The sequence below is a fragment of the Aspergillus piperis genome, assembly GCF_003184755.1.
Source record: "Aspergillus piperis CBS 112811 unplaced genomic scaffold BO85scaffold_6, whole genome shotgun sequence".
NCBI classification, from domain to species: Eukaryota; Fungi; Ascomycota; class Eurotiomycetes; order Eurotiales; family Aspergillaceae; genus Aspergillus; species Aspergillus piperis.
In genome coordinates this window covers 164,313-186,524 of record NW_020291596.1, presented here as the reverse complement: position 1 = coordinate 186,524, position 22,212 = coordinate 164,313, and the positions used below count along the sequence as shown (strand labels likewise).

The following is a 22,212-nucleotide window of genomic DNA, read 5'->3' as shown; positions in this document are numbered from 1 at the left end:
TCGGCTAAGGGCCGGCAGCAGTATGTGGGGCACGGATATTGCCCCTGCAGCATACACCTTCTGTCTTACTATTTCAGAGATATTAGTTCTGTCTTGATGAGAACCACGTCCCAAGTTCAAAGACAGAAAACATGGAGAAAGTTTTCGCCAAGATAGCACAAGATACCACCAAGTTCGATCTTGGAGATGAAGAAGTACGACTTCATGCCTGACATAACGATAACCTCAACTTCAAGCTGACGAGGTACAGGGCTGGAGAAAGCTGTATGAACCTCTATATCCCAAAGCACCGGACAATGTCGGAATAGTGAAGGACGAGCAATACGGACCGGCCGAGCGTAACCGATTGGATGTATATTTTCCTGCCGAGGAAAAGCCGGGAGGACATCCTGTTGTACTCTTCGTTCACGGAGGGGGTTTTTTCTCTGGAGACAAAGGATGGAGTGAAAAGGTACTTGCATTCTACAATTGAAACACCCATCCAAATCCTTACTCACCGACACAAGTGCTGGGCGAATGTGGGATTCTACTTTGCGCAGCGTGGATTCGTCACGGTTCTCGCAAACCATCGACTCGTCCCGCACGTTGTCTACCCTGGAGGGGCCGATGATATGCAGCTTGCTCGGGAATGGATCTTTGAAAATATTGCAAAGCAAAAGTACGGCAGAGGATCACCGGAGAAGGTCATCCTTTTGGGTCACTCGTCCGGTGGGGCACATATCGCCATGAACCTCTACGCCGCAGGTGATGAATTTCTTGACAACACTCACCATCATTCATTACTGACTCGAGAAATAGGGGATCCAAAGCGAGTATCGAAAGTCCCACTATTCCCCCCTGTTGCGGGTGTTATCTACCTAAGTGTACCATTCTGGTTTGATCGGAGAAAGCCTGTGCGACAGAGGGTCATCCGCCACTATTATGGATCGGATGCTGAGGAGGTCTGGGGTGTAAGTCACATGAACTCGGTGTTTTATCAGATTCTAAACTGCACTACAGCCTTTTTCTGCCCTAGGGCTCTTCAGAAATCTACCAGACGACTCTCCATTGTTGTAAGCATATTCTACTTCTCCTCTGACTAAATATATTACACCCACATACTCTGCGCTGACAATGTGACTAGGGATTCTGAGCATTTGCCGGTCTACATCGGAAGTGTCAAGTGGGAGGTGTAAGTCACGGAGATATTAATTGAAGAGCCCATCAGTATGCAAAGCTGATCTGACAATAATTGAAACTGCTAGAAAAGAAACAGCTGATGCCACTGTGGCTTTTTTCAATGCCTATCGTGAACGGAGTAAACCTCCAGGAACGCTACCAGTGTTCCATGTACAGGACAGACATAATCATGTCAGGTCAGTTATGATTTTTTCTGACCCTAGTCTTCCATTGTTGGTTCTAATACCTTTAACAGCAACGTCCTATCCATTGGAACTGAAGATTCTGCACAGGCGGAAAGACTATTGGACTTCATGCAAACTTGTGTGGCAAAGGTCAACCAAAGAATTCAGCGTACGCTTTCTGTGGATAGCTATCCTAACAATAAGGGTGAAGTTTGTTAACAATCTTTGACAGATGAGAATGGGACCATGAATAAGGAAAGTCTACGCTCTGGCCGCCTTTGAATATTCGTTGACATGAAGTGAGAAAGAAGGATGTTGGTCAGAAGTCGAATCCACGATTCAAATGTTGAGAAAAAGAGAAGTAAATAAGATATATACATTAGTAAATAAAGGGAATTAGCTGCTTATTAAATAAAAGTACTTATAAATAGTAAGACCGAACAAGGAAGCAGAGAAGATAAAGATGGAATAAAATTAGCAGGAATAGACGTTTTGTGGACTTCCGACAATCTATATGCTAGACTGCCCAAAGGCCCCTCAAAACGATGACAAAGTAGACGAAGAAATTCGAAATGATTTGATATCAAGCCATCCTTGAAGACATACACTGAGTATCTCTCGGACTAGGCCATCATCGTCCAAAGCAACTATGAAGGATAATACTTTATTTTCCTAGGAGCCCATTGCATGCGCTGGGCATACAATCTGATGTATAACGTTTCATTTGATCATTCTGATATACGTGGGGAAGTGTAGAGTGGGCAAGGGGAGCCTCGTCTGCTACTAGAAGAACATGGTAATGCAGTAACTGCCACAGATGCCATACAATTATCAGTTTGCAGTTACACTCTGCTGGTAAGCAAAGTTTCGCTCGACTGACTCCTTGAACCACTCCCCTACACTCTTCGGGGGGCTGAGAAACGTCCAGGATTAGCGAGCTACCCCAACATAAGGATGTCTGAACTTACTATTTCTTTTGCGGGCCTTGCATAATATAATCACGCCTTCCCTGGTTAAAATATGCAATTGAGTAACGTGACGGCGATTCTCCTACATCCATCGCTCGCACTCGGTGGAAGGTCGATTTCAGGCGATCGTCCGACCACGCCACTACAGAGGCATTTTATGTTAGAACGCGTACCCCGCCAATGATCCAACGCAATATGCTTGACTCACTCAGCATGTCACCGATGTTAACAACAATCTGTCCGGTCTTGGCAGGGAGAGGACTGAAAACGTCACCCATTGCGAAACTCGTATGCGATTCACGGCCTGGACAGATCTCCAAACCGTCTTCACCATCTCGCTGGAATAGTAGGGTAAGACACCCGATGTCGGTATGACTTCCAGCCCGCCAGGTACCAGCAGCATCTACGGTGGGTGGATAATGGATCAGCCGTAGCTGCGTGAGACAGTCAGGCTTGGTCACATCGTTTGCGACACAGAAGTAATCGGATGGAAATCCCAGTGCAGTCGCAAAGCAGGTAACTACCCGAACTGATTAGACTTGGCTAACATGTTGTACTGTTGAAGCGGCACGTACATAGTTGTTCCGAAATTATCGCACATTTCGCCATGAAGTGAGTAGTAGCATCCCGAAATCCTGGGACATCCTCATCGCTTGGCCAGTGAGACCCATGTTGGAGCCAGAGAGATTCCTTCTGGTCATACAAGCCAGTGCTGGGACGCCGCTGGGCCTTTGTGTAGTCAGTATATATCACTCTCGCCCCTTTGCAGGAACGCGACGCTTGCCTTGTATTCCCACCCATTATTAGTAACGTTACTGTGAGGAGTCTTCCCCTTGACGTCCGATGGCAAGTCAAAGAAGGACTTTGATATGGCAAATTGCCGCTCGATTTCTTCAACGGAAAGTCCATGGTCAACCAGTGTCAAGAATCCGGCTGTTTCGGCAGCATGCACCAGTTGTTGGGTAATCTCATCTTTTCTTCTCTCGAAGTCTATTCCAGAGAGTCTCCGGTGTTAGTATCTCTTAATCTCTGCAGCGTTCTCCCACTTACCGTCGAGAGAGATAACAGGTACCACGCGCTCGGCCATTCTGGTAAGGCTTTGTTGACAGACTGGGTTGTACTATGCTTCAGTGAGGGGATATATATATAATGCTTGCACTTAGCAGAGCGAGATCAACTGCTCTGAAGGGGTCCTATGAGTTATAAATCTGTCTCTCTATTCTGTACATCTGCCTCCATTTGATAACCGAATGGTACATAGCCGTGATTGTCCATATCCGACGGAAACGCCACGTACCCATCCGTCAAATATCGTATCGGCACTTCTCTGAGTATATCCGATGCTCTTATCACCATATCGGTGCAATATCCGCTGTTCCTTAGCTGCAGTTACAGACAACGGGTCACACCTCTGGTTTGAATAGAGACCACGGGATTTATATCACGGTGTGCGGGAGCGTCCGTCGGACGTGGAACGATAATTCTCCATGTACTCCTTCCGCAACATGTCGGACATCAAGAAAGCCGAAGTTAGCATGGGGGACGTCGAAGTTGGGGTTGTGAGTACCTTTGATAAACACTGAAACAACAAGTATTCGTGCTGACTGCTTTAGGGATACAATCGTCCGATTGGTTTTGCAGACCTGGCTCACCACAAGATCAAGCTGGATGATGCTCGACGATCAAACGCCCTCAAAATTCTTGCGGAGCAAAGAATTGTAATCGATGTTGCGTCGCCCGCAGCCAAGAAGGTACTTCGCAGGATTGACATGCGAATAATGCCACTGGTACTCGGCCTTTACACCCTCCAGCTACTCGTTAGTACAGATCTGCGACCGCCTCCCACGTCGTACCTAATGTTCCATACCGCAGGACAAGAATAGCTTGTCATACGCTGCATTGATGGGAATCAAAGAGGACACACGCCTCACTGGAAACCAGTACGACTGGTTGGGATCTATCGTCTAGTATGTAGAGCACTCGCTATCAGAAAGTCTCTGCCGTCACTGACTCATGATCTCATTTGTGATATAGCTTCGGATATCTGTTTGGCGAGATCCCGGCGGCATTTCTAATGCAGCGCGTGCCAATGGCTAAGTACCTTGGTGTCATGAGCGTGCTTTGGGGGACTGTTGTCACCCTGCACGCTGCCTGCCACAATTTTGGAGGGTTGGCGGCGGTTCGCTTTCTCCTGGGATCCATTGAAGTATGCACAACGCCCGCTATCCTCTATGTTACTAGCTCCTGGTACAGTCACAGTGAACAAGTTACCCGAGTTGCAATCTGGTATTCGGCTTCCGGTTGGGCTCAGGTTTTTGGAGGTTTCTTTTCCTGGGCTATCAACCATGCCACTGGATTCAAATGGGAAAGTCTCTTCATATTCTATGGCGGCCTCACATTTGTCACGGGGGTCATAATTTTTTTCCTTCTTGCCGCATCGCCAGTTGACGCTAGCTGGCTATCCGACAATGAGAAGGCAATTGCCCTCGAAAGAGTCCGAGCTAACAAGACAGGCTCTGAGATGTGGTCATTCAACTGGTATCAGCTGAAGGAGTCCCTCTGCGATCCCCGGCTGTATCTGATTTTTCTACTGATGGTTTCAACTGGGCTTCCCAATGGTGGCTTGACAGCATTTGGTATGTTCACTATTCCTAGAAGACGTTCCTGACTGACAGATAATCTCTTGTACCTCTTGTGCAGGGCCAACCATCATCTCGGGATTCGGCTTCGACGATAATACCACCACGCTTCTCAGTATGGCTCCAGGTGCATGCGCGGCTCTTGGCACGGTTCTGGTCACTGTCGTTATAAAGTGTACCAATAGAACTATAGGTGGTATATTTATAATAGTTCTTGGTTGTGTTGGCGTCATCATGATGTTAACCATACCGGAAAATGCCAATGCAGCTCGTTATGGAGGCTACATCCTCACAATGCAATGTGCGTCTTGATGGGAATCTACACCAGATGATCCCCTATTAGATCGTTTTATTAATCTTCCTATACTTAGACCCAAATGCCATATTGGTTGTCCTCGCCTTCATTACGTCTGGTGTCGGTGGGAGTACCAAAAAGCTCGCGTTTGGTGCGTCCTATCAGCTTGGATATGCGGTTGGCAACATTTGCGGCCCCCAGACGTTTCGTGCAGACGAAGCACCCCACTATTATGTACGCTTTCGTTTCCCCCAACCATTGTTATTACCTAGTCTAATATAAGAACAGACGGCGAAGTTCACCATGTTAGCATTCTTAGTATGCACAGCCATCCTGTTGGCTTCCATGGGGATTATCCATTGGCATTGGAATCGGAAGCGCGACAGGCAAGACGCTCTAGATGCCCAAAGTGCGTACCTTCTTACCCCATAACCATTATTGATCTCTCTTCTTACCAGTCACAGGGCAAATTGTTCGCGAAAGTGTCATAAACGAGGAATTTGCAGATCTGACGGATTTCCAACTTCGCTCATTCAGGTACCCTTTGTGAAGGAGGATATTGTGATATACATGCTGCCAACGCACTAGGGGTGTCTCAGCTACATAAGAGATGATATCATGACTAGGCCATGTAATCCGAACCCGAAATAATGACCAATTGACCTGACAACTGAAGGTCTGCTGGACTATGCTATCTGATCCCACAAACAAACAGTTTTGCGGTGTCGTCTGTAGACATATAAGTCTCCGTAAGCTTCGATGGGTGTAAGAACGCGCTGGGATTCACGACGTGATAACATTAATCCGAACAATCTATTTCCTGGATATAATTCATGTGGATTCAAATGAACGTGGAAAAGGGATAAATAACACACGAGGTGGGGTAGATCTTAGGGGGATTCTAGAGCGTGGTCGGTGCATTATAAAACTTTCCAGACACGGCGATATTGAGGGATCATATTGACATCAAACACAGTCCTGAGGTCTGGTACTGAGTAGAGCTCAGAGGTAATTTATATAAGCATTTGTACAGCAGAGATTTGCACCCATGATTGGGTGTCTAAGATCTCAAAAGTGGATAGAATGATACCTCTTCCTAGTCCGACGCAGCCTGTTGTCTGCGGGATGATCTTGGCTATTTATTCATTGAGAGAAAGTTATGAGATCTTGCTTTTCAGGAACACGACCTTGTCACTAGTTCCAAAAGTGATTGCGTAGAGAAAGGAGAACCAAAAGCAGTGGAACACACAAGAAAGGCGAGAGGAATAGAAGTTCTAGAGATTAATATGTAAAATAAGCAGTTGCTGAAGCCATTTATTTCTGAGAGAAAGAAAATTAGATTCTAATGGTTCGACAAGGCGATCTCAAGCTATCTTTGTTCTGATCTTTTGGGCCTCCTTCCACTCCTGATTGATTCCCCGATAATCATGAATCGTATAACCCTCAAAAATCTCCTTTCTTAGCGTAGACTTTCGTTTCTGATTAATTCCCAGATCTGAGAGAAGCATATCTGCATATGGCACCGCATCGTAGACAAATTCCGGATACCATGCCGAGAACCCACAGGGATAACGATGCTTTCCGTACCGACTCAAGAGCGCTGTTTGATGATAGACGTCTTCTCTATCGATGGCAATCCTTCCATTCAAATAAGCAAATGTCCACAGCGCCTGACATTCCGCGATTATGACGTTGCTCGTGCTGTGGACCATCTTAACATATGCAATAGAATTATCACCTTTTGACGCAAGCGATGGTGGCGCAATGCCGCGGTATAGGCGGAAGGGGCTGACGTCTTGTTTGTAGGGAATCCCACGCGGAGGGTTGCGGAGATATGGGAAGCGGCTTAGGATCTCCTGGTCTGCTTTGGTGTCAAGTATATTCCAGAGCTTCTCTTCTTCTGCGCTCAGGTTGCTGCTTGGGATGCCGAGACTCGCATCGAGGCCCTCGGGTCTATACTTTACCGATGGGGCGAGCTTCCACCCGGTGATGGCGACTAAGGCGTCTGTTTGAACACCGGTACCGTCTGCGAAATTGACGATTCCGGGACCCGATAAGTGGTCAATATCCTTCCGTATGATCTTGACCTGGCCGGTGCGAAGATAATCGTGAATATCGGATGGGTAGTTGAGAATTCCGACCCGAGCAGACCAGAAGAGACTTTCCAGGCGTTAGTGACAATTATAGGAGTTAATAGTCTGAGTTCATACCTTTCCAGGGGTTCAAGATGCTCTAAGCATTCTTCTTTGCGATATCCATTTAGGTCAATAATGTCTGTCCTGATTCCCTCCCAAAACTTGTGCACGATGTATCTGCCCAGGCGAGTTTGATGCAATGCCCGTCTGATCCAGCTGAATCCATCAAAGTCACCAAATATGCATGGACTAAACCATGTGAAAAATCTCATGGTGACTAGAAACTCTAGTTTTGTCTTGGCCCCTGCGAACTTAGCCCATGGTGATGCCATCCAAACTGCACCCCCTCCGGACTCGCGTATAACCCAATCCACCTTTTTGCCATTCGATGCCATTAGATGCACAACATCGTACCCTGTTTTCGAAGCACCCACAACGGTGACAGACTTGATATTAGGGTCCTGCGCAATACGCGCTCCCTCCTCACGCAGTTGGACATGGTTTATGACCGGTCTTTTGAATTCCCCAACCCCGCGGATATTGATCGGGTTAGCGGTCGACGACAATCCTGTGGACATAATAAGTTTTTGACATGAGTAGATCACGCTTTGCGCTGGATCCTTGGTTGTCGTAAATAAGCGCCAGCCTTGATCGAGCTTTTCAACTTCGAGAACTTGGATTTCGAAATGGATCCGTCGACGGATGTCGAAGTGGTCCGCGAAATCATTGAGATATCGGTGCAGAACATGTCCAGGGATATGACCGTTTTCAGTAATTCCATATTTGGCGCCCATGGGGAAGTCGGTGAATTCATATGTTCCCCCGAGGTTGTTCGTTTTCAGGCCTTCATAGCAATTTTCTTCGGACCAGACGCCTCCGATGGTCGGTCGCTACCCTGTAAATTAGACCCTATTCTTGGCAGAAAATAAGAACCATCTTAGTGACTTACCTTTTCCAGAAGCACAATATCTGTTTGCGGTGACAGTTCAAGATAGGTTTTTGTGGCTGCGAGACCACCTATTCCTGTCCCAACCACAATTACCTCTGCAGCTCGGTATTCAATTGGCATCTTGGAAATTGTATCTGGGAAAGGCGGCGAATAATTGTCCAAAGAGATGTTTACTCAAAGCTATACGTCAAGTGTTGTTATCCTCTTCTCCTTATATCTCTGCTTTCCCAATCTTCCTACACCGTGTCTGGAGGACGCAGGGCTATGATTCGGACTCTACACCAAGACCCTAGTTAGGTGGGGATAAGTTCATCAGCGTTATGGTATCTAAACCTTGCGTGGGGCAAGGGTGGGGAGTGCGAAGGGGGAAACTGCATAATTGTCCCCATTGACTAGGTGCATTATCCGGTAGTCCAGTCGGCTATAGAACAGCATCCGGATAATCCCCACTTTCGGCTCTTATCTTGCTTCTTCGGCACAGGAACAGATAACATCCTCTCCAAGGTATGAAGGATCATTCGAGTCCCTCAGACTCTGCCTATGTAATAATTTCTGTTATTGACAGAGACCGCATCTGATTGTTCCAAAACACATAGGCAGAACGACCAAACCCCCATTTTGACCTTTGTATGGAGGAAAGGACGTGCGCACGGGCCGATTAGCTTCCATCCAGAGAGCCAACTGTGAAGCATAACCTCAACCTCCACTATCTAACATCCCTTTTTCTGCAATCGACGAGTTTATCATAGTTCTCTGTTCTATGATCGCAACCACACCGCAAAATCTCAAGCGGAGGGAGCATTAGGACGCAAGCATGACTCTGGGCAGGAAAAATCCACAAGCTACTTGCTCACGAGAGAAGCATTATCGCTGTTCCATGGCAGGGTGTGATAAGACCTTCACCCGGTTGTCTCACCTCCAACGACACTCGCTGAACCACTCAGAGACCCGCTGGGTCTGTGGTCGATGCCATGCCTCGTTCAAGAGATTAGACCTGCTGGGTATGCATTAACGGTCTAATTTAGCGACGTAATCTAATTTTTCTTATAGAAAGACACAAAGCGCGCCATACGGTCAAGGATGGTCTGGCCGGTGGTGCAGGGCTAGGCATACTCCAGACCCGCCGGAAAACTATATCTGGTTCCCGTATGGCTAGGGTTCCACTCTCCCCTCGGCCTTCGGGCCTGGAGCAGGATACAGACAAGGTCGAGCCCTTCACGATACCGGCACAACCTGGTTCCTCTTGTCAAATCGACGCCCAGATTCAAGATGGAGGCACGGGTGGTAATACAGTTGCGGGTCAACAGCTGTCCGGACGCCATTCCCTGAGTTCTCAGCCACAACTGCATGCAGCGCCCATTGCGAATACTGACTCTTTAAACATGGATGAACTAATTAATATGTATTACGACACTTCCTTTGATGCGGTGCACTTTGATGTAATGGGCTTGGCCCTCTCGCCTTTAGCCACGGGTCAGACTCTACCTCAGATTGAAGTAGAGGAACAGAACCACCACCAGGAGGTACAGAATCTTCACCCTACCCCTGACAGGCCAATTAGCCGGGAGTGTACAGAAGTCCTGTCCAGTGGTCCAGAAACGGCCATCCCAAGACATGATAGTCGGCCGGCATGCATTGTGCAGAACACCACTAATATCACCCCATTTCGACGCGATCCGATGGTAAGAATATACCTACGTCTAGAAAGCATATTCTTCCGCCGCCCTAGGCTGACCATTGTGGCGATGTGGGCATAACGTGCTGTGGATGCTGACCACTCGACAACAGTGTCTCGAGCCCCTTATACACGACGTGTTCCTGCAGAATGATGGGAATGAGGAGGCCCAAGGTGTCACTCTCCCAGGTGGCAGGATCGCCCTTTCCGTTTCCAAACGAGACGAGATTCTCAGGCTTCTATCAGAAATACGTCCAGTGACACCAGAAGGCACCATCATCGATGGCAATACAGCGCTCTTGTCAATAGACAATATGCAAGACTATATCAGTCTATTCTGCCGCTTTTTCAATTCCTCCTACCCGATGGTCCATTTGGCGACTCTTGACATAGAAGGAGGAGACCCTGTCTTTCTACTCTCCATAATCATTTTAGGTCAGACATACAAGAACAAAGACACTCATCAACTGTCCGTGTATCTATACGATGCCCTGGTGCCGTATATCCTTAGCGGACTGATGAGCGTTCCGATGCCCGATCTATCGATGCTACAGGCTTTTCTTATTCTTGAATGCTATGGCATGTATCGAGCTGGCCCGTATCAGCGCGAAAATGCTATGTTGATTCATACCCTTCTGTTTGGTGTGAGTATGCACCCGGTTGTTGAAACCTCTCATTTGCTCATGTGTAAGTTTAGGCCATTCGGCGGGTATCCCGATACCATGTTCGCGGGGGAATACTGCTCCCTAGTCACCTAGTCCAACCCGACCTGGACTGGAAGGGCTTTGCCTACGCCGAGCAATATAAAAGGTATCTAATTTAAACTACTTTTCTTCTAGTGCGAGACTTCTTCCTTTTTCCATTCTTCCCTTCTTTTCCTAACCGTCTTCTCCCAGACTAATTCTCTTCGTCTTCATGTGGGACACGCAAAACGTATTCTGCTACTCTGTGATGCCTAACATGTCCACACACAACATCCAAGTCCCGCTTCCATGTTCCCAAGAGTTGTGGGAAGCGCCCAGCGAGACAGCCTGGGAACATATCCGGAAATCTCACACTGAGCCAGCATACTTCAATAGCATGATCAAAGACCTCATCCAAGACGGAGATAAATTTCAAAGCCTCCCAATGGACAGTTTATCACTTACGCTGGTTCTTCATGGCATTATGTCCATGTGTAATGATATTGCGCATTTCGACAACAAGTCTATATGCCTAAGCGATATAGACCACGGCGGGGAACAATGGAGACCATGGCGAAGGAGGATGGCCCATGCCCTGGAGACGTGGAAAGCACACTACGACGCCTACACCATGTGCCAATTTCAGAGCATGGGAGACAGGAGCAATCACAGGCAAGAGAATGTTGCTACTCTGGCACTGTATCATACCGCACATATTGTAATCAACTGTGAAGTCCGTCACCTGCAAGCTGCTGCCGGGGCTAAGGCTATCTTTGGACATATAGTGATGCCAGAAGATCGCCATATATCTGAGGACTGGATCAGGAATTGGGTCAGCACAAATGGGACAGCCGCAGAGCAGGCAGCATGGCATGCGGCGCAGATGATACGTGAAGGGATTCTCAATTTGAGAAACTGGGATGTAAACGGTGTATTCCACTACCCGTGGTGCTTGGTTATAGGGACGCTGACGTGCTGGGCGTTTCATTGCTTCGGTGGCGAGATATCAGATGCCCGTGAGATATGTAGACATCCTCAGAGAGACATGCCCCAGACACAGTCTAGAGTGTTGATGAACCATATGGTCTCGCTAATGGGGTCCGTATCCCCAGCGAATATTCGCCGCACTTTGGGAAAGTGCTGTACGCATGGTCTTACTGTTGAAGTCGCCCGGTATTTGAGGAGTGTGCGTTGGACTGCGGCATATGAGGCCATGAAGCTACTGATGGCGCTATCAACCAGGCCCTGATTCAGTATCATGACCTCAACACTTATTTCTTCTCTACTGATGATCAAAGCTATCTGGCCTAACTATTAGAAGGAAATGGCCAAATAAATGAATATCAGTTGCTTCTCAAGCGTGTTCCGGCCGATCCTTTCCATATTCTTGTGTATGCATATGGATTCTTCAAAACGATCAGCCATCACGAAGAGTCGGATTCTAGACTTTGGTCGTTTACCCTCTCATGTCAAGGAAATAAAACAAGAGAAGAAGACAAAAAACATACAACAGAAGGGATTCGCTGGTGGTCACCCACCCAACTACTAACCTCCCGGCGTGTGGCTTAAGTACGGCTGAGCGGACGGGAAGCCCTGTTTTCCACACCCTATGGTCGTATGTGCTCAGACTAACCTTGGAAGGCTGCATAAGGAGGCTTGACTGATCTAATAACTAAGTCCCTTATGGAAGTCGACTTCTGGGACTGACCAGATCTATCATTGTGCATTCTAAACATGTTCAAGCTCAAGCCAATGCCAAGACCATGACTATAACCTCACCTATTTGGCTCGCAGACTTAAAGATAAATTGTATCACAAGGCATATGAGTAAAGCCTTCGGTTCAAGCAATTGTATAGCCTAGTGCTAAGTAGAGAAAGCGCAGGAAGTATCTGATACGCGTGTTGTTTCTGCGAAAGGAATTACAGGTACAATTACTTTGCAGCAATACAGGGGCAAGAAAGCTGTTGGGTGGGCATACCACAGCAGAATTGCTTAGTTCATATCTGAGCTATTCAAGCAAGCATCCGCTAGATGACTACATCGGAACCCATCCATGGAATACATCCATTGGTAAATGCGACATCGAGTGCGAATATGATTGGAGGATCTGCGGCATACTGACCACGCAAAATACGCCGTCAGGGCGACGCAAGACAACACTAATTTGGAGCGGAAAACTAAATCTATTCTGGGTACACGTTCCCAGCCTGCGCGAATAGATGGTAGATCCACTGACGTAGCTAAAACAGTTTATCTACCGTATTTCTGGACTTTGCGGTGTCGTTTAGGTACAGGTTCTCCCCCCTGAAGATGTGGAGATAGGCAAACTGATACAGATGTTCGAAAAACCATTGTAAAGTGCCTTACCAACGCAGATAATTCTTCCTGGCGAGTCGCCAAAAGAGGGGATAGTCTCTACATTCAGAGGACATTGTGACTAATTTGTCACCATTGGTGATAGGAAATTTAGAATTGCTAATTTCTCTTTTCGCTTACTGTGAAACATCAGCGCAATTAACCTGATGTTCAACCCGGGAATACTCGCTGGGTTTTGACAGGGGCTCTCGCAGAGGCTAAGCATTATTAGTGGGCAATGCGAGCGCACCAATGTCGGGCTGGAGAAGGCTTTTCAGACAGTTGAGGAGAGTGTTGGTGGCATTTTCAAGCTTATTGATGGTGCCCCGCGCGAGTCCATGGGAGCCCAGTTGCGGGTCTGGGATGGTACCGTCTTTCCGTAGTAAAGGGCCCTCATGTTAGCAGTTATTAGATGGGTAGAGTTGCTCTTTACCAGGAACTATCATATACTATTGATTGAAGTGGCCAGACTTGAGATCGGTAATTCTAGAAGTATAAGCATGCTTTCAAGGCCTTACCACGTTGGGTTGGACAGTAAGAGACCACCACGATACCCACTGAAGAACACCGCCCCCCCCCCAACATGAGTGGCCATTGATGGCGACAGCGACTGGCAACGCTTTATCTTGGTCTATATAAAATTTACTTGTAATATATCTCCAACAATTGGCCTGCTGGCCCAATGGTAAGGCGCTTGACTACGGATCAAGAGATTGCAGGTTCGAATCCTGCGTAGGTCATTCTTTTTTGCTTCTTTGTTTTGTGGCTAGCTCGGCTACCCGTTATAGTGACTGAAGTGAGCCGTTTTTATCTTGTCGCTTTTTTCTTTGGTACCCACTTTTTTTCTCAGCCTCTTGCACAAGTAGTTTCTCTGAGATCACTCACACACTTCAGAAGGCTAAATGAACGATATTACTTCGTCTTCTAAGTACTGACCAGGTAAGACGATCATTAGTACTCAGAAAATGCTCAGTAATGCTACTGAAAACTACATTTTAAAAAAGGGAGCAAGAATATCTATCAACAGGCTTGAATTTAGATTATGACTATGACAGACTGGCCTGGATCCTCGCAATATCAGTGTAGGTATGACTCGTCACAAAAAGGACGACGCAAATAATTAGACAATATAATCATGAAACGAATGACAGCATTGAACCCATTCCCATCCCAGAAGATAAACCTAAACCGTTTTGAAATAATCGATTCCCGGAAGCTCGAGGTAGTGTGGTGTCACTTTAGAGCGATCGATCGATACCAACGCCGTAACTCCTATTGACTTGTTAGCAGCCAGGCCAAAATCTCAAGATGAAGTGCGATACATACCTTAAGCAGAGAAGTTCAAGGACGCAGAAGCCTTCGCATTAGCGCTAGCAGAGGCCTCAGCGCTACCACTAACGGAGGCCCCAGCACTAGCGTTGGCATCAGCACTTCCGCTACCGCTGGCATCGGCATCGGCATCCGCGCTGGCATCGGCATCCGCGCTGGCATCCGCATCTGCATCGGCATCAGCTCCGGCACCGGAATCGTCGCTGTCGTCGCCGCCCGTGGATCCTCCAGCCGTGATGCTGCCGCTGGCGCCGCCGTAAGGACCGAGAGAGACGCTGGTGGAGGCACTGACCCAAGTGGTGGTGGCGCTGGGAGCTTCCGCAGTGGTGGGGGAAACACCGACATCAGTATCATCATCGCCGCTGCCAGAAGCTCCGGCACCGAGAGAAGCAGAGCCGGATCCGCTGCCGCTCACATCACCCGAAGCATCGCCGGAAGCACCGAGATCAGCACCCGCACCGAGGCCAGCAGATCCAGATCCAGAGAGACCAGCGGAGCCAGATCCAGAAAGACCGGCACCAAGACCGGCACTAGCGCTAGGGCTAGCACCGACGCTGCCACTGGGGCTGGCACCAAGACCAGCGCCAGCACCGAGATCAGCAGATCCAGATCCAGAGAGACCGGCAGAGCCAGAGCCGGAAAGACCAGCACCGAGACCAGCACCAGCAGCGCCGGAGGCACCAGCGCCAGCAGCACCGGTAGCGCTACCACCGAGGCCAGCAGAGCCACCGAGGCCAGCGGCACCCGAAGCACCGGCACCGAGAGATCCGGTAGCACTTCCTCCAAGACCGGCACCAGCACCAAGGCCAGCAGCGCCGGAAGCACCCGCGCCAGCAGCACCGGTAGCGCTGCCACCGAGACCAGCGCCCAGACCGGCGGAGCCACCAAGACCGGCGGAACCGCCGAGACCAGCAGCACCGGAAGCACCAGCGCCAGCGGAGCCAGTAGCACTTCCTCCAAGACCAGCACCAAGGCCGGCGCTGCCACCCAGGCCAGCAGAGCCACCGAGGCCAGCAGCGCCAGAAGCACCGGCACCAGCAGCACCAGTGGCACTTCCTCCCAGACCCGCGCCGAGACCAGCGCTGCCACCAAGACCGGCAGAGCCACCGAGGCCAGCAGATCCACCGAGACCAGCGCCCAGGCCAGCAGATCCCGAGGCACCAGCACCCGCAGCTCCAGTAGGACTGGCTCCAAGACCAGCACCAGCGCTGCCACTTCCACCCAGACCAAGACCGGCACTCAGATCAGCGCCCAGGTCAGCAGATCCACCCAGGCCAGCGGAGCCACCAAGACCGGCAGCTCCCGAAGCACCAGCACCCGCAGCACCGGTAGCACTGGCACCGGCACCACCGCCCAGAAGGGCACCCAGACCACCGCTGCCGCTCAGACCGGCGCCGAGGTCAGCACCGAGACCAGCACCAGCACTTCCACTACCGCTGCCGCTACCACCAAGGCTGGCGCCCAAGTCGGCGCTGCCGCTGCCGCTGGCACTGCCACCGAGACCGAGACTGGCACCCAGGCCGGAGTTTCCCAGGAGGCTACCAGCGCCGCTGAGGAAGGGAAGGAGGCATGGGATGGGGATAGCGGAGACGGTGGCGGCGGTGACGAGGGTCGCAGCGGAGACTCTGTAGAAGCGAACCATTTTGACTGATTGATTTCGGTTTCTGTGATGGTCAGCACTGTGCCAGGAATGATCGTAACCGAAGATCAGTGGTGGGAAGGTTACCTTCGAGAAACGGGAATCGAGAAGAACGAGAGTTGAACGGAATTATTGAAAATGTAAACACAGAGATCGATACGCCACAGGCGATCTGAAAAGCAAACAAGAGCGAGAGGAAAAAGAGGAGAAAAGACTGGTGAGAGGGATGAGGATGGGATGGAAAGAAAGTCAACCTGATCGGTGGTGGTGACAGAGGCTATATATGCCTTTTTTGCGTCGAAAGTTTCCCGTCTTCTTCTCCCGCATCGCGGAGGAGAGCCATGGCTGTCTCCCCGTGAATAGGGGCCCGTGAAACCGCGGTGGTTTGATCGTGGCTGCTTGTGTCAGTGTAGAGTTTCTAAGAAAAGTGTCCATGGCCTGGTTCGGACCTGCCAAGCATCTTAGTGAACCGTAGAATGAACCATCATCTGGGTTTTCCGACGGGCACGGACTTGGTAGACTGTGGATACGGTCAGGGACGACGGGCTCTTCTGGGACTGGAACATCTGCATTGATCAAAATGGGCACAGAGCCGGCACTCAACCGGGAATCAGAGCTCTGAATCGGGCAGGGGAGACCGGCTCAGAACCTGGCCGGTGTCGCTGCGTCGAAACGCGCTAGAATTGTGACCCAGAGATCGAGATGAAAAAGAGGTTTTCGATGTGGGATCGAGAGATTCAATGATTGAGCATTGTGATGACCTGAATTAGGGCTCAATGGCGTGAGGTTGTCTATAGTAATAAATACGTTGATGGTGTAAACCAGGGTGTATGTAAACGAGAGCACCAAACGAGCCGCAACTGATGCCTGAGCATTGGTAGTGAACTCCGGATAAACGTATATTCCTTGACTGCAAGAATTGATGCAAGACGGGCTGGAGAGCAGTGGAGGTGTATCACGATCGTGACCCCTGCGCTAGTGATCTGCAGCCCATGTTTGGAGTTTGCCCGAAGATGGGGGGATCGGCTGGTTCTTCCGGGCGTTGCGGATGATCCTCGGAACTGACCCCGTCTAGGCTTCCTATGTCTTTTCTGATCGGCAGGAACACCAACTCAACTCTTCAAGTTTATTCATTCACTTACTTTACCTCGCATCTACAGCTTCGACCTTATTCATCTCCTGTGTATACTCGGTTGCGGTTACTATTCTCATATCCACAAATTCACACCCCTTTCTTCTATCTCCCCCGAGCTAAGAATAGCCCATCCAATGAGGACCCGCTGTTTCGAGCCAAACCCTATTTTGGCCTCGTCTCACCCTGAAACCCCACCGTTCGCTCGACCTCGACTTCCCAACTTTGGGGAGCTCTCTACGCCCTCTCTCTAGTCTACAAAGGCTAAACCTCAATCGGAAATGGTGTCCGTTGCCAGGAACCGCCCATGCAGACCCCGAGCAGCGAACCCGCGACCACTGAAGCAGTCTAAAATTCCCGAAACCAGTAATGATCCCCTAAAGAGAGGGTCTAACGGAATAGTTCCTCCAGACTATCCACATGGAAGCTTAGCACGCAAGAAAGAAGCACTTTAGAGTTTTATAATTCTCAAAGTCGCCGATGTAGTCGGAAGGTGGTGCCGACACTCGACTGGGGCTTTACCTTTTTCCCCTACGGCTGACCCTCGAACTTACTACTGGCTGATTTCTTTCGCTCGAAACAAACCAACCTTGCTCACCAACCACCGTGATACTTTGCCGGGTCTGAGTGTTTCATATCCCAGTTACAACACTGGGAAGACGGGGAAAACGCGGGAAATTTTATCCACTGCCTCCATCGCGAGAGTCGAAAATAGAATCAATGTCTCCGTATCGAGCATCTGCCATGGCCATGATCGCGGAGTGGTGAGCAGCGTATCGAGATCATCTATTCGAATCAATAGCGGGATAGCGAGTGACAGATCTGCTAAGAATAGGTCATGGTCGGATTATGAGATTGGGGTATGGAGTACACGGTCTACCATTCCTGGTAAGTCTACCCACTGCGGCAGTAAATGTGCCCTTTCCCCATTGTGGTGCATGATTCGGCTTCTTGCTGCCCAAGGGTCCCTAGCGGTCGGGATTCTCTCTTCAATTGGGGATCGCTCACGGCTTGATTTGTTGTCTGTGGGAATGAGAAAGAACAGAATCGAATGAGAAGCATGGTTCAACAGTCTAGACTGCTGGATCGGCGAAAATTCTGCATCTTGCGGGAAAAGCCTGTCTGAGTTTATATCACCTTGTAGGGGAAGACGAAGCATCGATCAGCGATTATTAACTTTGGTATCGGAAATGAGGTCCCGATTACCTAAATATTTACGAGATGAGGACCTTGGGACTCATGATTGGGGTGATATCGTCAGGTATGAGAGACTACGCTGGGCTTGTCGGTTATTACGCGATATCCCGCAAGGGTTGGTGGTGATGACGAGTTGCCTCAGGATAGCGAAGTAGCTTGGTTGGGTGTTATCCGGTAGCAGCACATCACTTTTGGGAAGCACGAGATATGGTGCGATCAGGACCGTATGTAGGTCAAGCCAGTTCTGACCTTGATTTACCGGGGGATGAGAAAAACTTACCACACTGGGAGATATGTAACTGCGAAGATACAGTCTTCCATGCTAGACGACTGTAGTAAATGCAGCATGAGCTGGCATGTTCGCTAGCAGATGTGGACTTGGAAGGGCGTCTGTCTGATCAATTTGCTGTACTCTATACGACATTTCGCTTCTCAAACAGTCAATCTTTCTGCTGCCAGATTAGGTATTGCAAGTTCTTTGCCTTGAAGACTCTTCATCTCAGCATCTTCCTTTCTCCCAAACTCATATCTTATCTCTGACGCTATATGATTGCACCCTCAGACTAACTCATCTTGTACTATCACGTCCAGTCCTCCAGTGAATTCTTTTTATTCGTTTTGCCTTCTATGTCTCGGCGGCGTCACGATCAGACGGCTCAAAGTCGATTCCAGCCTGGTTCGGCATGCCCTTGTACGGTGCCAGCGGCTATGACTACTATCCAGGCGCTTACCACACCCGATGTCTTTAGGCCTCAATGTTTTCATGAAGTACATAGTCCTCAGCATGGATAAGAATGCATCTCTGAGGCTTTAAAGGGCACTTAATTTACCGCTATCCAGTCTTTCAAGAAACCTCCTTTCACCAATACAACACACACTCAAGTTGCGCAATCCCTGTGATTTGGTGTCATATACACAGTTCCAAATTTAATCAGACTTAACGTTACATTCTAATCATTCAAGAAGCGACCCGACTGTCATCTGCTCGCGAATGTGTTTTGTCCCTCCTCCATCACGTGACTGGTATTTATTTCCCCGCGTTTTCCGGCCCCATCCCGATTAGGCAAATGTTGCAGCCGATCCCCCCTTCAACGTCAGCCGCAAACAGAGATGACTGCTTCAAGTCTTCATTCCCAATCTGTGCATCTTTCTGGGGGCGTGGCAGATTTGGTGTAGCGAGCACTATTGGCCACTTTAACAACTCACCATCGACAGGCCCAGAGCCCTATGATACCCGTCGATCAATAACCAAAGAATTCATTCGCTTCTAGAAGCCTGTTGTGTCCCTGCGACCCTGAAGATCCCGATAATCTCTTTAAACCTCGGATACCCAATAAGGCGAACCACGGACCATCCCAAGTTTTGTTCATCGATCCTCAACGGGCGGAATTTGACCTCTCATTTATGAGACCTCATCGCCCAGCCATGATCCGTTGGCAAACAAACCATTACCTTCGTGCCTGCGGGCGGCGATCATCATTAAACGCCTGGGGTGTATCCCATCAGCCATCCTCACTCCGGATTAGGGGAAGATTTCAGCACCAAGCAAACTATGCAACTAATCCGCAACAACCCCCGAGGCAGCAGTCGGCCACGTTGCCCATCCTGGGGACGATTGTCGCTACCGCGGCTGTAACGCTCTTTGCGTCCGAGGCTTGGCGCGGAAGGGAAGCCTCCAAAACGCAGGACATTGCTAAAGATGTTCAATCCAGACCATCTCAGTCCGGATCATCCAAATATGCGGATGTCCCGACGATGCTTCGGGTTTGTAGCACATTTGCAGCTTAACCATCATTATTATTAATTGCGAGATACAGGCCGTCGAGGAAATCAAGACAATCATCGGACCCGATAATGTAAGTGTTGACGCGGACGACATTGAAATTCACGGATACTCCGAATGGTCCACGTCCAACACCACCGCACGACCAATTGCGGTTCTCAGTCCAGCCACGACAGAGGAAGTATCCGCAATCGCCAATGTATGCACCAAATACAAAGTTCCCATGGTGCCATTCGGCGCCGGATCAAGCGTTGAAGGGAACTTTGCAGCTCCTCACTCGGGTGTCTGCATTGACCTGTCGCGGATGAACAAGGTCATTGAGCTGTACGAGCAGGACATGAATGTGACGGTTCAAGCAGGTGTGCGATGGACGGATCTCAACGAGGAGATCAAGTCTACTGGGCTGTTTCTGCCCATGGACCCCAGTCCTACTGCGTATGTGGGTGGTATGGTCGCGACGAATTGCAGTGGCACGAATGCGATGCGCTACGGGACGATGAAGGACTGGGTGGTTAATCTCACTGTCGTGCTTCCGGATGGAACAGTGATCAAGACAAAACGGCGGCCGCGCAAGTCTTCTGCTGGGTATAACTTAAACGCGCTTTTTACTGGATCGGAAGGGACTTTGGGAATCATCACGGAGGCGACGCTCAAGCTTGCTATCATTCCCGAAGACAGCAGCGTTGGGATTGCTACTTTCCCCACAATCGGTGACGCAACGGCCGCAGCATCGAAGTTGATCCGTGACGGTGTTCCCCTCGCGGCGTTGGAATTCATGGACGACGTGCAGATGAAGATCATCAACCAAAACGGTGGCGCAGGTGGGAGGTTTTGGTCGGAGGAGCCGACCCTCTTCTTGAAGTAAGACTGACATTCGTTTTAATCTTAGTAGTCAGCTGACAATCCAGGTTCACCGGATCCCGCACGGCAATCGACGACAGCATCCAACGCACAAAATCCATCTTAACCAACAACAAGGGCAAAGAATTGGTATTCGCAAAGTCCCGCGAGGAAGGCGACAATCTCTGGTCGGCAAGGAAGCAGTCCCTCTGGGCCATGCTGGCTGTGAGACCCGAAGGAACCGAAATCTGGTCTACGGATGTGGCTGTACCGATATCGCGGCTGGCTGAGATTGTTGGTAAGTCAAATTTAGAGCAATTGTGTTGCTCAAATAGTATTGACATGATCTTCAGAGCTCTCAAAGGCCGAATCCAGCAATCTGGGTCTGTTCTCCACGGTTCTAGGCCACGTCGGAGACGGCAACTTCCACCAAGCGGTGATGTACAACCCCCAGAGTCCAGAGCAATACCAGGGTGTCAAGGCGTGTGTTTCGAGGATGATGAAGCGGGCGCTTGAAATGGAGGGAACAGTTTCTGTAAGAGTTATTGTTCCTACATGACGTTTCGACACGAATCTGACTGAAACAGGGCGAACATGGCATCGGATTAGGAAAGAAGGTCGGCAATCCCTAATCCCGTTGTGTCATATCCTCAACGCTAACATCCACCAGTCCTATCTCGAGGAGGAACTCGGTACACCGACGATGCAACTAATGAGGGGACTGAAACGGAGCGTTGATCCTCAGTACGTTAATCCTGTGTTCTCTCTCAGTCGCTTACTAATCCTTTTTTTAGCTGGTTAATGAATCCCGGCAAGGTCTTCGACGAACACTTTGAAGGATAGGATTGCAATATTCGCAATACCCTAAGCTCAATGTACATTTCAGAATCCAAGACTGTGCTTCCAATGCACGAATAAACATCATCTCATCCCAGTCTGGGCGACAGTGTAGTAGACGTCCGGGGATCCGTCTTGAGAGGTCCACAGTTGATTGATAAGCAGGGAGTGGCTATGACATTCCAACGCTGTCATGGATGAGCATAGGTAGCGTCTTCTATATAACAAGTGATTTCCGCATGTAGTTTAGTGTCCGCTCAGCTGTTTCCCGTCCCACCGCGCCAAGGCAGCGAGAAATACAAACAGTGACTACAGATGATGTCCTCGACGCGGAATCTAGTCCTAAACCGGCAGGCAAGGGAAGAAACACAGAATGCTTTAAACTCATAAATCCATTTCATTAACACCTCAC

General features: G+C 49.3%; 8 protein-coding genes and 1 non-coding gene across 9 annotated transcripts; 5 read left to right on the top strand and 4 right to left on the bottom strand.

The window, feature by feature from the left end:
* Nucleotides 1-131: 131 nt before the first annotated feature.
* On the top strand, nt 132-1,562 carry BO85DRAFT_369249 (alpha/beta hydrolase; the record flags this gene model as incomplete). Its single annotated transcript, XM_025655912.1, has 7 exons — nt 132-194; nt 251-451; nt 507-744; nt 799-950; nt 1,000-1,052; nt 1,245-1,355; nt 1,415-1,562. The coding sequence occupies 7 exons, from the start codon at nt 132-134 to the stop codon at nt 1,560-1,562; spliced, it is 966 nt and encodes a 321-aa protein (XP_025516859.1).
* Nucleotides 1,563-2,174: 612 nt separating this feature from the next.
* BO85DRAFT_458141 (leucoanthocyanidin dioxygenase) lies at nt 2,175-3,398 on the bottom strand (the record flags this gene model as incomplete). The annotated part of the gene is made up of 6 exons (XM_025661563.1): nt 2,175-2,256; nt 2,312-2,453; nt 2,520-2,831; nt 2,887-3,040; nt 3,096-3,301; nt 3,362-3,398. The coding sequence occupies 6 exons, from the start codon at nt 3,396-3,398 to the stop codon at nt 2,175-2,177; spliced, it is 933 nt and encodes a 310-aa protein (XP_025516858.1).
* Nucleotides 3,399-3,816: 418 nt separating this feature from the next.
* Nucleotides 3,817-5,795, top strand: BO85DRAFT_486557 (MFS general substrate transporter; the record flags this gene model as incomplete). The annotated part of the gene is made up of 8 exons (XM_025663396.1): nt 3,817-3,870; nt 3,925-4,128; nt 4,184-4,278; nt 4,346-4,947; nt 5,012-5,251; nt 5,322-5,479; nt 5,534-5,654; nt 5,710-5,795. The coding sequence occupies 8 exons, from the start codon at nt 3,817-3,819 to the stop codon at nt 5,793-5,795; spliced, it is 1,560 nt and encodes a 519-aa protein (XP_025516857.1).
* Nucleotides 5,796-6,609: 814 nt separating this feature from the next.
* BO85DRAFT_458139 (FAD/NAD(P)-binding domain-containing protein) lies at nt 6,610-8,449 on the bottom strand (the record flags this gene model as incomplete). Its single annotated transcript, XM_025661562.1, has 3 exons — nt 6,610-7,405; nt 7,456-8,270; nt 8,330-8,449. The coding sequence occupies 3 exons, from the start codon at nt 8,447-8,449 to the stop codon at nt 6,610-6,612; spliced, it is 1,731 nt and encodes a 576-aa protein (XP_025516856.1).
* Nucleotides 8,450-9,143: 694 nt separating this feature from the next.
* Nucleotides 9,144-11,936, top strand: BO85DRAFT_511382 (uncharacterized protein; the record flags this gene model as incomplete). The annotated part of the gene is made up of 5 exons (XM_025664591.1): nt 9,144-9,330; nt 9,380-10,011; nt 10,118-10,648; nt 10,702-10,814; nt 10,901-11,936. 5 exons carry the CDS (start codon nt 9,144-9,146, stop codon nt 11,934-11,936), a joined length of 2,499 nt encoding a protein of 832 aa, XP_025516855.1.
* A 1,775-nt stretch (nt 11,937-13,711) lies between these two features.
* Nucleotides 13,712-13,783, top strand: BO85DRAFT_t121. The gene has a single exon. It is a non-coding gene; the product is annotated as a tRNA-Arg (tRNA).
* A 266-nt stretch (nt 13,784-14,049) lies between these two features.
* BO85DRAFT_518823 (uncharacterized protein) lies at nt 14,050-16,014 on the bottom strand (the record flags this gene model as incomplete). The annotated part of the gene is made up of 2 exons (XM_025664999.1): nt 14,050-14,315; nt 14,370-16,014. The coding sequence occupies one exon, from the start codon at nt 16,012-16,014 to the stop codon at nt 14,371-14,373; it is 1,644 nt and encodes a 547-aa protein (XP_025516854.1). The 3' UTR covers nt 14,050-14,315; nt 14,370.
* A 1,153-nt stretch (nt 16,015-17,167) lies between these two features.
* Nucleotides 17,168-17,895, bottom strand: BO85DRAFT_511370 (uncharacterized protein; the record flags this gene model as incomplete). The annotated part of the gene is made up of 3 exons (XM_025664590.1): nt 17,168-17,481; nt 17,698-17,699; nt 17,832-17,895. 3 exons carry the CDS (start codon nt 17,893-17,895, stop codon nt 17,263-17,265), a joined length of 285 nt encoding a protein of 94 aa, XP_025516853.1. The 3' UTR covers nt 17,168-17,262.
* A 1,550-nt stretch (nt 17,896-19,445) lies between these two features.
* Nucleotides 19,446-22,207, top strand: BO85DRAFT_447943 (FAD-binding oxidoreductase). Its single transcript, XM_025659819.1, has 7 exons — nt 19,446-20,104; nt 20,158-20,984; nt 21,032-21,261; nt 21,317-21,498; nt 21,551-21,580; nt 21,634-21,707; nt 21,758-22,207. The coding sequence occupies exons 1-7, from the start codon at nt 19,766-19,768 to the stop codon at nt 21,804-21,806; spliced, it is 1,731 nt and encodes a 576-aa protein (XP_025516852.1). The 5' UTR covers nt 19,446-19,765; the 3' UTR covers nt 21,807-22,207.
* Nucleotides 22,208-22,212: the final 5 nt, after the last annotated feature.

Coding starts and splice junctions, on each gene's coding strand:
- BO85DRAFT_447943 (XM_025659819.1), top strand. CDS start 19,766: ATGATCCGTTGGCAAACAAACCATTACCTTCGTGCCTGCGGGCGGCGA. Junction 20,105..20,157: donor ATGTCCCGACGATGCTTCGG/GTTTGTAGCACA, acceptor TGCGAGATACAG/GCCGTCGAGGAAATCAAGAC. Junction 21,581..21,633: donor GCATCGGATTAGGAAAGAAG/GTCGGCAATCCC, acceptor AACATCCACCAG/TCCTATCTCGAGGAGGAACT.